The 13,143-nt window shown below is 43.5% G+C and overlaps 1 protein-coding gene across 1 annotated transcript in view; it reads left to right on the top strand.

Annotated features, from left to right (window-relative positions):
- LOC112249551 (SH3 and multiple ankyrin repeat domains protein 2) overlaps positions 1–13,143 on the top strand; it is a 214,725-nt gene that overhangs the window by 89,869 nt on the left and 111,713 nt on the right. The window contains exons 8-10 of the mRNA XM_042320848.1: positions 3,160–3,276; positions 5,538–5,615; positions 9,262–9,328. Coding sequence (XP_042176782.1) covers positions 3,160–3,276; positions 5,538–5,615; positions 9,262–9,328 — 262 coding nt within the window. The remainder of the gene's footprint in view (positions 1–3,159; positions 3,277–5,537; positions 5,616–9,261; positions 9,329–13,143) is intronic.

Raw genomic sequence — 13,143 nt, 5'->3', positions numbered from 1 at the left:
TAATTCCGTCCATATATATCCAAAATGTCCATTTCTAAAGCGCGTTTGATCCAGAAAAAAACAGCTTACAAAAACACAACGTCACTACAAAATATTTCAAAAGTTGCCTATAAACTCTGCCAAAATATTTCAAACTACTTTTGTAATGCAACTTTAGGTATTTTTAAAAGTTAATAATCGATCAAATTGTAGACGGGGCAATCTGTATTCAATACAGGAACGAAAACAAACCAGCGCCGCTTTTCACATCTTGCGCAACTCACAAAAGTTTCCCCAGTTCCGAGTTGGCCTACTTCTTCATTGCACAAAGGAATAACCTCAACCAAATTCCAAAGACTGGTAACATCCAGTGGAAGCGGAATTTGCAAATAAATTCATAAAAAATCCTACAATGTGATTTTCTGGATTTTTTTTCTCATTTTGTCTGTCATAGTTGAAGTGTACCTATGATGAAAATTACAGGCCTCATCTTTTTAAGTGGGAGAACTTTCACAATTGGTGGCTGACTAAATAGTTTTTTGCCCCACTGTATATCCATTGTTTTGTCAAAATTGCTAAATTCAGGTTGGGGATCATTGATGGACAGCGATATTCAAACCTTGTCTCGGATTTTCAATCAGATTTAAGTCAGGACCGAGACTGGACCCCTCAGGAACACTGAACTCCTCTTGGAAAGCCAATCTGGTGTGTCATTGGCTGTAAAATTGCGACAAGCATACACACACATACCATGACGATGCCCAACCACATAAATTGAAAATACAGATGGTTTCACTCTGTGTGTTTTATTGGAAGTTTTAATTTTGAGCCAAAAAGTTTATTCCCTTCTCATGTTGTCTTGCAGTATTACTTAAGGACCTTTTTGCAAACATAATGGAGGATTTAAAATAAATGTTTTAACACAGACTGTCACGATCGCAGTCGTCGTAGAAGCGTACATTTTTCTTTATTATAAATGTTGCATACAAAACAAGAAACAACAAAAACGAACATGAAGCTTACTAGGGCTATACAGGCCACTAACAAAGACAACTACCCACAAATACAAAAGGAAAAAAAGGCTGCCTAAGTATGATTCCCAATCAGAGACAACGATAGACAGCTGTCCCTGATTGAGGACCATACCCGGCCAAAACATAGAAACAAAGAACATAGAGTTTCCCACCCGAGTCACACCCTGACCAACCAAACATAGAGAATAAAAAGATCTCTACGTTCAGGGCGTGACACAGACTTCCTTTTTGTCACTTTGTCATACCGGCCAGTAATGTGGAGAGAATGCAATGTTGTGAAACCCTCTGTATTTTAGAGTATTTTTGTTTTTGTATTTATTAGGGATCCCCATTAGTTCCTGCCAAGGCAGCAGCTACTCTACCTGGGATCCAAACACATTAAGGCACTTACATTACATATAAAACAGTGCATCATATAACATTAGCGCTTGTGTGTGTATGCGTGTGTCTGTACCTTTTGTGTGCGTCTCTTCACATTCCCCACTGTTCCATAAGGTGTATTTGTACCTGTTGTACCTGTCTTTGTTCTGGACTTGGGGATTGTGAAGAGACCTCTGGTGGCTTGTCTTGTGGGGTATGCATGGATGACCGAGCTGTGTGCTAGTAGTTTATTAAACAGACAGCTCGGTGCATTCAGCTTGTCAACACTTCTTACAAAAACAAGTAGTGATGAAGTCAAGTTCTCTTCAACTATAAGCCATGAGAGATTGACATGCATATCCTTAATGTTAGCTCCCTGTGTACCTTTAAGGGCCAACCATACTGCCCTGTTCTGAGCCAATTGTTCCTCTTTGTGTCACCTGATCACACTACTGAACAGTAGTCCAGGTGTGACAAAAGTAGGGCCTGATGGACCTGCATTGTTGATAGCATTGTTAAGAAGGCAGAGCAGCACTTTATTATGGACAGACTTCTCCCCATCTAAGCTACTCTTGTATCAATATGCTTTGACCATTACAGTTTACAATCCAGGGTTACTCCAAGCAGTTTAGTCACCTCAACTTGCTCAATTTCCACATTATTAATTACAAGATTTAGTTGGGGTTTAGGGTTTAGGGACTGATTTGTTCCAAATACAATGCTTTTAGTTTTTGAAATATTTAGGACTAACTTATTCCTTGCCACCCATTCTGAAACTAACTGCAGTTCTTTGTTAAGTGTTGTAGTCATTTCAGTCGCTGTGGTAGCTGACGTGTGTAGTGTTGAGTCATCTGCATACATAGACACATTGGCTTTATTGAAAAGAAGTGGCATGTCGTTAGTAAAGATTTTTTTTAAAGTAAGGGGCCTAAACAGCTGCCCTAGCTAATTCCTGATTCTACCTGGATTATGTTGGAGAGACTTCCATTTAAAGAACACCCTCTGTGTTCTTTTAGACAAGTAACTCTTTATCCACAATATAGCAGGGGATGGAAAGCCATAACACATACATCTTTCCAGCAGCAGACTATGATCGATCATTTTAAAACAGCCCTCACAATCTTTTTATTATCAATTTCTCTCAGCCAATCATCAGTCATTTGTGTTAGTGCTGTGCTTGTTGAATGTCCTTCCCTATAAGTGTGCTGAAAGTCTGTTGTCAATTTGTTTACTGTAAAATATCATTTTATCTGGTTAAACACAATTTTTGGTGGTGGCAACATCATTTTATGGGTATGCTTGTCACCAGCAGGGACTGGGGAGTTTGTCAGGATAAAAATAATTATGAAAAGGAAAACCTGCCTCAGTCTTCTGAATACCTAACCCTGCGATAGAGTTTTATTTTTCAGTGGGACAATTACACAAATATTAATGAACACACATAATGGCTTTTCAATAGGTGTGGAGGGCTCCCAACAGGTCCAGTGTCAGTCCTGACTTTAAATCTGCTTGAAAATCTGAGACTAGGTCTAAATATTGCTGTCAATCCATAATTCCCAACCAAATTTTTCTGAGCTCGAGCAATTTTGCCAAAAACAATGGATATATGTTGCCCTAAGAGTTGTCTTGAGCTGGTAGAATCATCTAAAAATGATTTACAGTTGTAATTGCTGACAAAGTGTGTGTGTGTGTGTGTGTGTGTGTGTGTGTGTGTGTGTGTGTGTGTGTGTGTGTGTGTGTGTGTGTGTGCGTGTGCGTGTGTGTGTGCGTGTGTGCGTCTGTTCAGGCTTGTCGGAATGGCTATGTCCAGCACCTGGAGCATCTGCTGTTCTACGGGGCGGACATGAGCGCACAGAATGCCTCAGGGAACACAGCGCTGCACATCTGTGCTCTCTACAACCAGGTGAGGTGTGTGTGTGTTTGTTTGTTCATACAAGTATAACTGCCCTTCTCCCATCTGGTTTGATTGTGTAGGCCTGGAGGTCTCCCTGATGTCTCTCTGTTAACCTATTCTACTTGTGTTAAAGTATGTTAAGTGTCTGAGCGAATGAACTGAACACACCACCAATCATCATTGACCTTAGACACACACACACATACATACCTGCTTCTCGTTCCGTTCGTATGAGTTTGAAGTATATCTACAATTAAACGGCAGTTATTCTCGTTAACATAATCATTTTCCGCAATTAAGAGAAATTGGAGGAGAGGATCATGAGTAAGGGTGGAGAATGAGTGGCAAGGGGTTAAGTCTGTCTCTCGATCCCACCATTCAGCTCTCCTACTCTAGACTCAATGAGACCCCAGATTTGCACATGTTCATTAGCTAAATGTGTTCTATTGAACATCACATCGTACATCATAGCATTTCTTAAATGCATTTGAGTCCTGACCCCACTCTTGCTTGAAAAGCTTTTCACATCTCAACCCACTTGTTTCTCAACTCTCCCACTACATCCTTATTCAGAATCATCTGACATAATTAGCACTATGGCCTAGAATAGAATAGAATAGAATAGATGTTGCGTACACTAAAAACATAGAGGACATTAGTACATTCACTTACAACCGACCTCTGTCCCAGCTGCACTGGATAGATAAGACATATACCGAAACAATTTACTTTGCATTTAGTAGTCCAGCACAAGGAACAAATGAATGAACAGCACAAGGAAGGAAAGAATGAACAGCACAAGGAAGGAACGAATGAACAGCACAAGGAATGAACGAATGAACAGCACAAGGAAGGAACGAATGAACAGCACAAGGAAGGAACGAATGAACAGCACAAGGAACGAACGAATGAACAGCACAAGGAATGAACAGCACAAGGAACAAATGAATGAACAGCACAAGGAACAACTGAATGAACAGCACAAGGAAGGAAAGAATGAACAGCACAAGGAAGGAACAAATGAACAGCACAAGGAACAAATGAATGAACAGCACAAGGAACAACTGAATGAACAGCACAAGGAATGAAAGAATGAACAGCACAAGGAAGGAACAAATGAACAGCACAAGGAAGGAAAGAATGAACAGCACAAGGAAGGAACGAATGAACAGCACAAGGAATGAACGAATGAACAGCACAAGGAAGGAACGAATGAACAGCACAAGGAAGGAACGAATGAACAGCACAAGGAACGAACGAATTTTTGAACACGCTCTTCTATCATGTCTTGTATCTATCCTCCTCTCTGTCTCTTCCTCTCTCTCTCTTCCTCTTCATCCCTTTCACATTTGGGGATTTTTCTGCAAATGGTTGAGGGCGGAATCCCCACGTCTCCTAATGTTCGGTAGTTTAGTGTCTGTACACATACACTGTTCTCCTGGTATTTAAACCTTCAAGTCGTATTATCCTGTGACAGGGCTACAATTAGAGTTGGGGGGAGGGGTCAGAGTGAGAGAGACAGTGGGAGAGAAAGAGGACGGGCAGAATGAGAGAGAGAGGGGGGTTTACACGTCATCCATTTCTATTTCCAAATAAGCTTCAATGCAAATGGAGGGTGTAAAATGCCAATACATGGGATTGTTAGTTTGTTGAACATGTCAAAATATAGAGAGCATATTATGCACTCTACAAATGCCAGAATTCACATCCCTCATGTTAGTTACTTTGCAAACTGGCATGAGTACAGAATTGATTGTGTGTGTGTCTTTGTGTGTGTTTCTGTATACAACACTGTTCATGCGTGGTTGAGCACTCTGTGGGCGAGTTGTGCTGCACATTCAGACCCTGTAACTGTCTGTCTCTTTCTCTCTTTCACACTCTTTCTGTTCAACAGCTTTTTTCCTTTCCTTCACACATAATCTCCCTTCATACAGGTAGCTGTGTGTCTGTCAATATCTATTTTATTCTCTCTCTCTCTCTCTCTCTCTCTCTCTCTCTCTCTCTCTCTCTCTCTCTCTCTCTCTCTCTCTCTCTCTCTCTCCATTTTCTGGTTTTTAAAAGTTGGGGGTTGCTTCCACCTATTTTCTGGTTTTTAAAAGTTGGGGTTGCGCCCACCTATGTTTTTTTTTCCAGTCTACTTGTTTACTGCTAGTTCAAATAATCAAAAACTGGCTTCTAGACTATTCGGGTTACTGCACAAGTGTTCTGTCTAGTCTTTGTGAAACTCAGAGCCACTCCTCAGAGTCCCGTTCTTCCCTGTATTTTCTCAGGATAACTGTGCCAGGGTGCTGCTGGTCCGTGGAGCCAACAAAGAGGTGAAGAACTACAACAGCCAGAGTCCCTTCCAGGTGAGACCCGTAATACATCCTCCCATCCAAAAGCATGACCGTAGTTCTGACATATCAGTGCCGTGGGTTTGCTTCCATCATGCATAGTTTATCCAACATATCCTGGGTCATATTCTGCCTGTTAGCTAATGGATTTATAATGTCCTCCAACGTTCCTCCTACATTCAGCTTAATGCTCTCATAGCATTATGCCGTCGGTTCAGATGGAGAGAGAGAGAATTTGTATCGTCTCAGACTTCTTTCATGTGCTGCTGTGGGGAAGTGTCCTTATCAGCAGGTGAAACCTGGGTCAGAGATGGCAGTGTGAATGGGACTCTGTTGAGAAAAACACATGTTTCAAGTCCCAAGTAATACCAAGGATGCATCTCAATAGTCGGAAGTGGCTTCCTCTAATGTACCTGACTCCTCTACTTGACTCCTCTCCTGTAATCTGCATCTGAAAAGCAAGTGCTGAAGGGAATGGGTTGAGTCTTACCAGGCTACATAGTTGTGTGTTTGACGCAGTTTTAGACATCTTACAAAGTTGCATATGTCCATGGGTTGGCTAGATATTTTGCGTGTGTCTTGCAGAGATAATATGTAATTGCTTGAATACACAGAAGGCAGTGCAGCTGACATTATTGATTCCAATGAGAGTCCCGCATGAGTCACGTCTGAGTCACAAAGGAGCATTTTGATGTAAGGCAGTCCTCGGATCCTCGATGGCCCTCCACAGGCACTTCAGTGGCCCTTTTAATTACTCTGGCCTTCAGTGGGGTTGGACAGAAAAAGTTGAACTTGTCTAATTGTCTCCTATTCTTTTCCAATTGGAGAGAAGGAAAAGACACACGCAGAGGATGGCTCAGTGGATCAGAACATGGTGCTCCCAATACCATGGTTGTGGGTACAATTCCTGTATGGGTCCCAGAAACGGAATATAGGTGTCTCTACCAACGTTGCCAATTAATTGATCAAGTATTGGGGAAGAGTTCAATGGAGTGGAAAAAATAGTGAGTGTCTGTGTATCTGTAGCTAAAAATAGAGTCCCAGCAGCACAAAGAGATCCATCAATTAGAGCTCTGCCGAGTGACTCAAAATCCCTCCTCTGTTGGCCCTAGCCTGTTGTATATAGGTGTTTCACATGATTCTTATATTCAGCGTTTGCCTATTTCAACCTTACTCTCCCCCCTGTTCCCTTTCTCGCTCCCTTCTTCCCAGACGTGTCCTTTATTCCTTTCACATGTTTTCATTTTCTCTCCCTCGTCACTCTCTTATTTGATTCTTTCTTCACTATTCCCTTTCTACTTTATTCCCATTCTTTCTCATTTCCTCTCCCTCAGCTCTATTCTCTTTTTAATGTTTCACATTTTCTCTCCTTTTCTCTCCTCTCGTTCTCTTTAAATGTTCTGCTCAGTTGTCTTTCCTTTCTCCCATTTATTATCCCCCTCTCTCTCTCTCTCTCTCTCTCTTTCCATCTCTCCCTCTTTCTTTCTGTCAGCAGTGGAAAGTGAGAACAGTTTCTTTCACTGTGTTGCATTCAGATGAGATTGGAATCCCGCTGGGCACACACTGGTTGAATCAACTTTGTTTCCCATGTCATTTAATGTAAATTACGTTCAATTGTCTGTGCCCAGTGGGATGTGGAATAAGAAACTGGTATGAGATGAAACACTGGAATCAGTGAAACATGCAGAAGTGTTCAACACTATACTGAAGCTCCAATCGCTATTTGTCTCTCGGCGAAAGTCTACCCTTTTAGCCCAGGGTATGGGCTGATCTTTATCAGCATTGAGAAACTCACGATGAGAAACAAGAACTTGCAAATTCAAGAACGAGGGGAAGGGAAAGAGAGTATTTCGGCTCTCTGTCTCTGTATCGCTAACAATTTATCCTTTCCCATCTCCTTTCCAATCTCCTCCATTTTCCCTGCTCGCGTTCTCCTATGTACCTGGCCCTTTAAGGATTCTCCCTGGTCTTGAATCAGAATTAATTTCCTCCCTGAGTTGTTGGATGTAATTTCAGGCACAATTCTACACCCATTCCTCCTCCCCTATCTCATTCTCTTCCTGCTCCTCCTCCTCCTCTCATCCATCACCATAGACAACAATGTGTCTTCATGGGAAACAAGGGGTCATTCCGAGCATTTTTATGCCGTGGGAACGTGAAGGAGTAAGGGAGTGAAGGAGGGGGATGCAATCAAGGCGTTAGTGGACTGGTTTCCCCTATACAAGGCTGTGCACTACACTACAGCCGTGTGGGTTAGATGTGGACTTTAGACTTTAAACCACACGACAGCTGTACACTGAGCAAAAAGGGTTCAAAAAGAGTTCTGCCGTTGTCCCCATAGGAGAACCCTTTCTGGTTCCAGGTAGAACTCTTTTGGGTTCCATGTAGAACCAAAAGGGGTTATTCAATAGGTTCTCCTATGGGGACAGGCAAAATAACCATTTTTGGTTTAGATAGCACCTTTTTTTTTAAATCAGCTGTAGGCTTCATTCTGTACCTTCCATCGCCTCAGTGCTATCGCTCTCAGTTGACCAGTGTTCAGTTATGATGCCCAGTGATCTGCAATCGGTGTTATACCTATCACAATGGCTCATAAAAAATGAGGGCATGTTATGTTTAAGCGTGGAAGGTTTGGATTTTGTTATTAAGTGTTGTCCAAAAAGACTGCAGTAAACCCCCCCACGTACCCTCCTCCTCCTCCCTCCTCCCCACTCTCCCCCCTACTCCCTCTCCCAGGAATTAGTTCTCCTGTAATGGAATCAAAGCGCTGTCCCTCTCACTGTACACTATACGTACATCCACTGCACCCTGGGGACACTATGATATTGCGCCCTTTCCTCCAGTGGGTAAGACTGAGGGTGACTTGTCACCAACCCATAGATGCCCATGCTGCCATGTTGACCAGCTGACGGTGGCGCAGTGGTGCCAAAAGGCATAAAAACGGTCATGGCTGCTTGCTGCTATATTTACATTTTGTTTTTGTCCTCTGATGGAGAAGTGGTAATGAAGAGAAAGGGCAGAGAGGAGGGGAGAATGAGAAAGATGAGAGAGGAGAGTGAGAGGAAAGAAAGATGAGAGGGGACAGGTGAATGCGGGTTTATGATTCTTTCATGTCACACGAGGCTAGTGAGAGGGTCCTTCTTCCATTAGAGCCATGCTAACAGGATGCCACAGCTGACCCGCCAGCCACCACACTCGGTCTCTCTCATGTGTAGGTAGGATGGCCTCTCAAGCTTTTCTCACAACATATCCCTATATCCCTCTCTCTGGCGACCCTTTGCTTTCTCTCTCATCCCTCTCGCTCTCTATTAAAAACTATTGCTCCCTGTCTTCACTTTCTTTCTCCTACTTGCTCTGTCTCTCACCATCTCTCACTCTTTCGCTGGTGGGTGTGGGTGAGTGTGGGCATGTGTGTACGCATGTTGGTATGCACATGTGTGTGTGTGTGTGTGTGTGTGTGTGTGCTAAAAGGTCAGGATTTGTAACAGGTTGCAGATGGTTAAAACCAGATAAGAATTTAGTGGAATCATGTCCAGATTACTACACAGACACACACACACAATGAATTGTTTGAATTTGTAGAGCAATGCAAAGGCTGTTTTGCAGAAAACTAAATGTGGCCCTCAAATTGCAATCCTCCTGATCCCCCCCTCTCTCACAGGTGGCCATCATTGCGGGGAACTTTGAACTGGCCGAACTAGTCAAGAACCACAAAGAGACAGATATAGGTGAGTAACCATGGTTACCCTCCTGTTTTATATGTCTGAAATGGATATATTATTGGATAATAGGTTGTTGATCTTTTCTTGTGTCTGTATGTGAGTGCATCTGCCCTTCTGCAAGTATGCTCTCCATCATTTTATTTAACTAGGCAAGTCAGTTAAGAAGAAATTCTTATTTTCAATGACAGCCTAGAAACAGTGGGTTAACTGCCTTGTTCAGGGGCAGAACGACAGATTTGTACCTTGCAAGCTCAGGGGATTCAATCTTGCAACCTTTCGGTTACTAGTTCAATGCTCTAACCGCTAGGCTACGCTGCCACATGTGTGAGTGTGTGTTTGCGTGGGTGCGAGGAAACCATGACAGGATTTGACATTCAGTACAGCCCCCCCCACCCCCTTTGTGGGATTACCCTATCACACTGGGGAATCCAGGATCCTTCAGGTGGCATATGAGAGAAGGGTTAGGGAGGGATAGAATGGGGCAGAGATATTTCCTCACAGACTCTCTACTAAATCCCCGCTGAAAAAAGGGTTTCCTTCTTCCAAAGGAATTTAAAAAACAGATTTCTACTTTCTCTGTGGGTTTATCTGCCATGCACTCCACACCCCCCACGGCCCAACAACAGCATCATCTTTCTTAATTCAACTATTTCACATGGAGGGAAAAAGGTTAAGCGGGAGGGATTACCATCCCCAGACAAATGAAATAAAAATGTAATAAATAAATAGAAAAAGAGTGAATAGATAAATAAACAAAATCATCTAAAGATGTAATCCACGATTGCCCCCCCCCCCCCCCCGAGCGAAATTCCCGAGGCCTCACAGCTGCAGCGAGGGCTAGATGAAACGCAGCGCTGCAGGATTACCCCGCGTCTCTCACATCTGCTGCCGTCGTTCCCGCTCTCCCCTCTCAGAACCCCCATCCCGCTCCCCACGTTCAGCATGGACCCTCTCACACTGGGACGCCGTCACACCTCAAACTCTGGTGGGGCCATGAGAGCCTGCCACGCCCGAACTCTGCCATTGACCATTAGATGTTGCTAGCGGAATGAAAAGTCTCGGATAACTGTCCTCTGTTACAGTCCTCGTTGCTTTTTCTTTCTCTCTGTCTTTCTCTCTCTCTACCTCTTTCTATCTCTATCTTTCGGCTCACTGTCAGTTTGTGATGGGATATTGCCGATGCTGGATTATCGGTGATGGGTTCTGCATGTTGCAAAGCAAAGAAAGGTGGGTGCTCTGAAGCTCAACCACCCCCCTCCTACCTCCTCTTCCCTCCTACCCTCTGCCCTGTCCAGCCATCCCTAGTCCCCTTCTCGCCTGCTCCAGGTGGGTGGTAGCTTGCTATGTTGGGATAGAGGTCGAATTGTGTTTCTGCGATATGGTGGGTAGTTGTCTATCCTGCCTGAGCTGAGGCATTACCCTGGCATGGGTACATAATTGATTGTGTGTGTGTGTGTGTGTGTGTGTGTGTGTGTGTGTGTGTGCGTGCCTATGCGCATGTGTCTGTGTGTGTGTGTGTGTGTGTGTGTGTCTGTACAGTATTTAGAATGTGCACTAAAGAGCATTAGCCCAGAAAGAGTAGAGTCGGTAGCACTATGCGTCATTAACACTCACACACCTTCTCTCCCTCTTTCTCCCTACATCCTTCTCGCTCCCTTGTTCCCAGATGTGTGATGGACAGTGTCGGTGACATTATAGTCTCTATCTCTCTTTCTTTGTGTTGGAGTTTGATTATAAGATAGGCATGAATGTAATCCTGTACAAGAGAGCACAGAGCACTTCAGCTAAGCCTGACACTGCCTAGCCCTAGAACCCAACTCAAGGTTCTCATGAATCAGTGTATTATTTATTTACTATCATGGTATGTCCCAACACTCGTATTCAATTAACTAGTCTGTTATTCAATCTCTGTATTAGACCCTTAGGAGATACCAGAGAATCTGACCAAAACAGTAGAAATGATTGGATAGATTATGGTGGATGGGTTATATTGCCATATAATGTATGCTTAGGTTTTTGGACTGGGTTAGCAAACACAAGGCTAATATATGAATATTAAAGTAGATGAATTAGGGATGGATAGAGCAGAAATTAATCTCCTCGGAGGACGAGGCGTCATTCTCTAGCTCAGCCTATATTGAGAATTCCCAAGTGTGTGTGTGTGTGTGTGTGTGTGTGTGTGTGTGTGTGTGTGTGTGTGTGTGTGTGTGTGTGTGTGTGTGTGTGTGTGTGTGTGTGTGTGTGATCTACATCCATAGTAATGACACAGACAATGGCGGGAGTGATGAGAGGTGAGTCTCGCTATGTTCATCTCTTTTGAGTCAGCGGACTCTCGCTCCTAGTGAAAGCAACACACTCCTAACCGGCAAACAGGTTACCATGGCATCAGAGCCTGTGTGCTAATCATTACAAGACTATGGCATCTGGCTGATGCCCCAGATGGTAAGAGAATGTTGGGCAGAGGTACAATTCCCAGTTTGAAGGAAAGTTATAGAGAGGGGATAGTTGGAGAAAAAGGAGGGGTGGGGAGGGGTGGTGGAGAGATGTTGTAGAAAGAGAAGTATAGTTGGAAAGGGGTAATACTGTAGATAGAGATAGGGAGGGGAAATAACTAGTGACAGAGAGGGATCTAGTAGAGAGAGAATTGTATAGAAAAGAATAGGACTTTATTGTTCATTTGCATTGAAATGTGTATTTTTACTGACACAGTACTCCTGGGGCAGTAACCGAAAGGTCGCTAGTTCGAATCCACGAGCTTACAAGGAGAAAAATGCCACAGGGTCGCTGGATAATGGCTGTGACCCCATTCTCAGGGGGTTTCTAAGGGAGAGTTGGGATATGCCAAAAACACATTTAGGATAAAGTTAAGCACCCATCCATATCCTTATATCACTTTGACACAGCAACATGGTCAGCCACAGAGCAGCACCCCAGGAGAAGTTTAGCAGAGAGGGGTAGCAAATAAAGGTGGTGAGAGCTATAAGTAGATATAGGGGGTAGTAAGTAGAGGTTAAATTGACATAGGAGTTAGTGTGCAATGTGCCCAATCGATCAGTGCTTTAGTAACTAGGTGTGACTGAATGTGTCCAGACACTCTGCTTTGGTAGACAGGCTAGTAAATCTGTTTCTTAAATCCAGTTAGTTTTTTCCCATTCTGCCGGTAAGCCTCTCTAAGAATGATTGGCAGATGTGTGTATTAGACATCACCCTGCAAGAGCGTGATAATCCGACATGGGGGTCAAATCAAACACACAGATACACAATGTGCGCACCATACACAAACATGCACACAGAGACACGTGCACGCACACACTCAACACACTCAACTTAGCACACAAATGGCCATCCAAACAAACACTCAACTAAACACCCAGACGACCAAACACACACCTCGACCAATGCTCAGCGACAACACGGCATACTCTTGCAGGGCTATGACGTAATTTAATAAGCCACTTTTTAGCAGTTCAAATAAGTCTTATGTCTCCTCCTTAGTGTACCATGGTCGTGAATTATTGTCTTAATGTCACTGACTAGCAAATCCAGTCTCCTTAATTAAAGAACAAACACAGCCTGAGTAGCGGAGTAGCTGGTCACACGGGTTCACTGCAGCCTGTTCTACACAGCTTTTGATGAGACAGCCAGAGAGCACCCCTTAAGTGATGGGATTTAGAGGAGACTAAAAACAGGCAGCCAGCGGAAGATGAAAGGAAGTGAGGGAGCTACTTCCTGCTGTTGAGGAGAAGGTTGAGTAGTGTTGTGGAATATATTGTGTGTCCTAGTTTGCTGCGGTGGAACGTGTGTGGTGGGTGTGGATTAGG

This window comes from Oncorhynchus tshawytscha, linkage group LG04 (assembly GCF_018296145.1).
Source record: "Oncorhynchus tshawytscha isolate Ot180627B linkage group LG04, Otsh_v2.0, whole genome shotgun sequence".
Taxonomy (NCBI): domain Eukaryota; kingdom Metazoa; phylum Chordata; class Actinopteri; order Salmoniformes; family Salmonidae; genus Oncorhynchus; species Oncorhynchus tshawytscha.
Note: the sequence above shows the minus strand (reverse complement) of the source record. Positions and strands in the feature narration are given on the sequence as shown.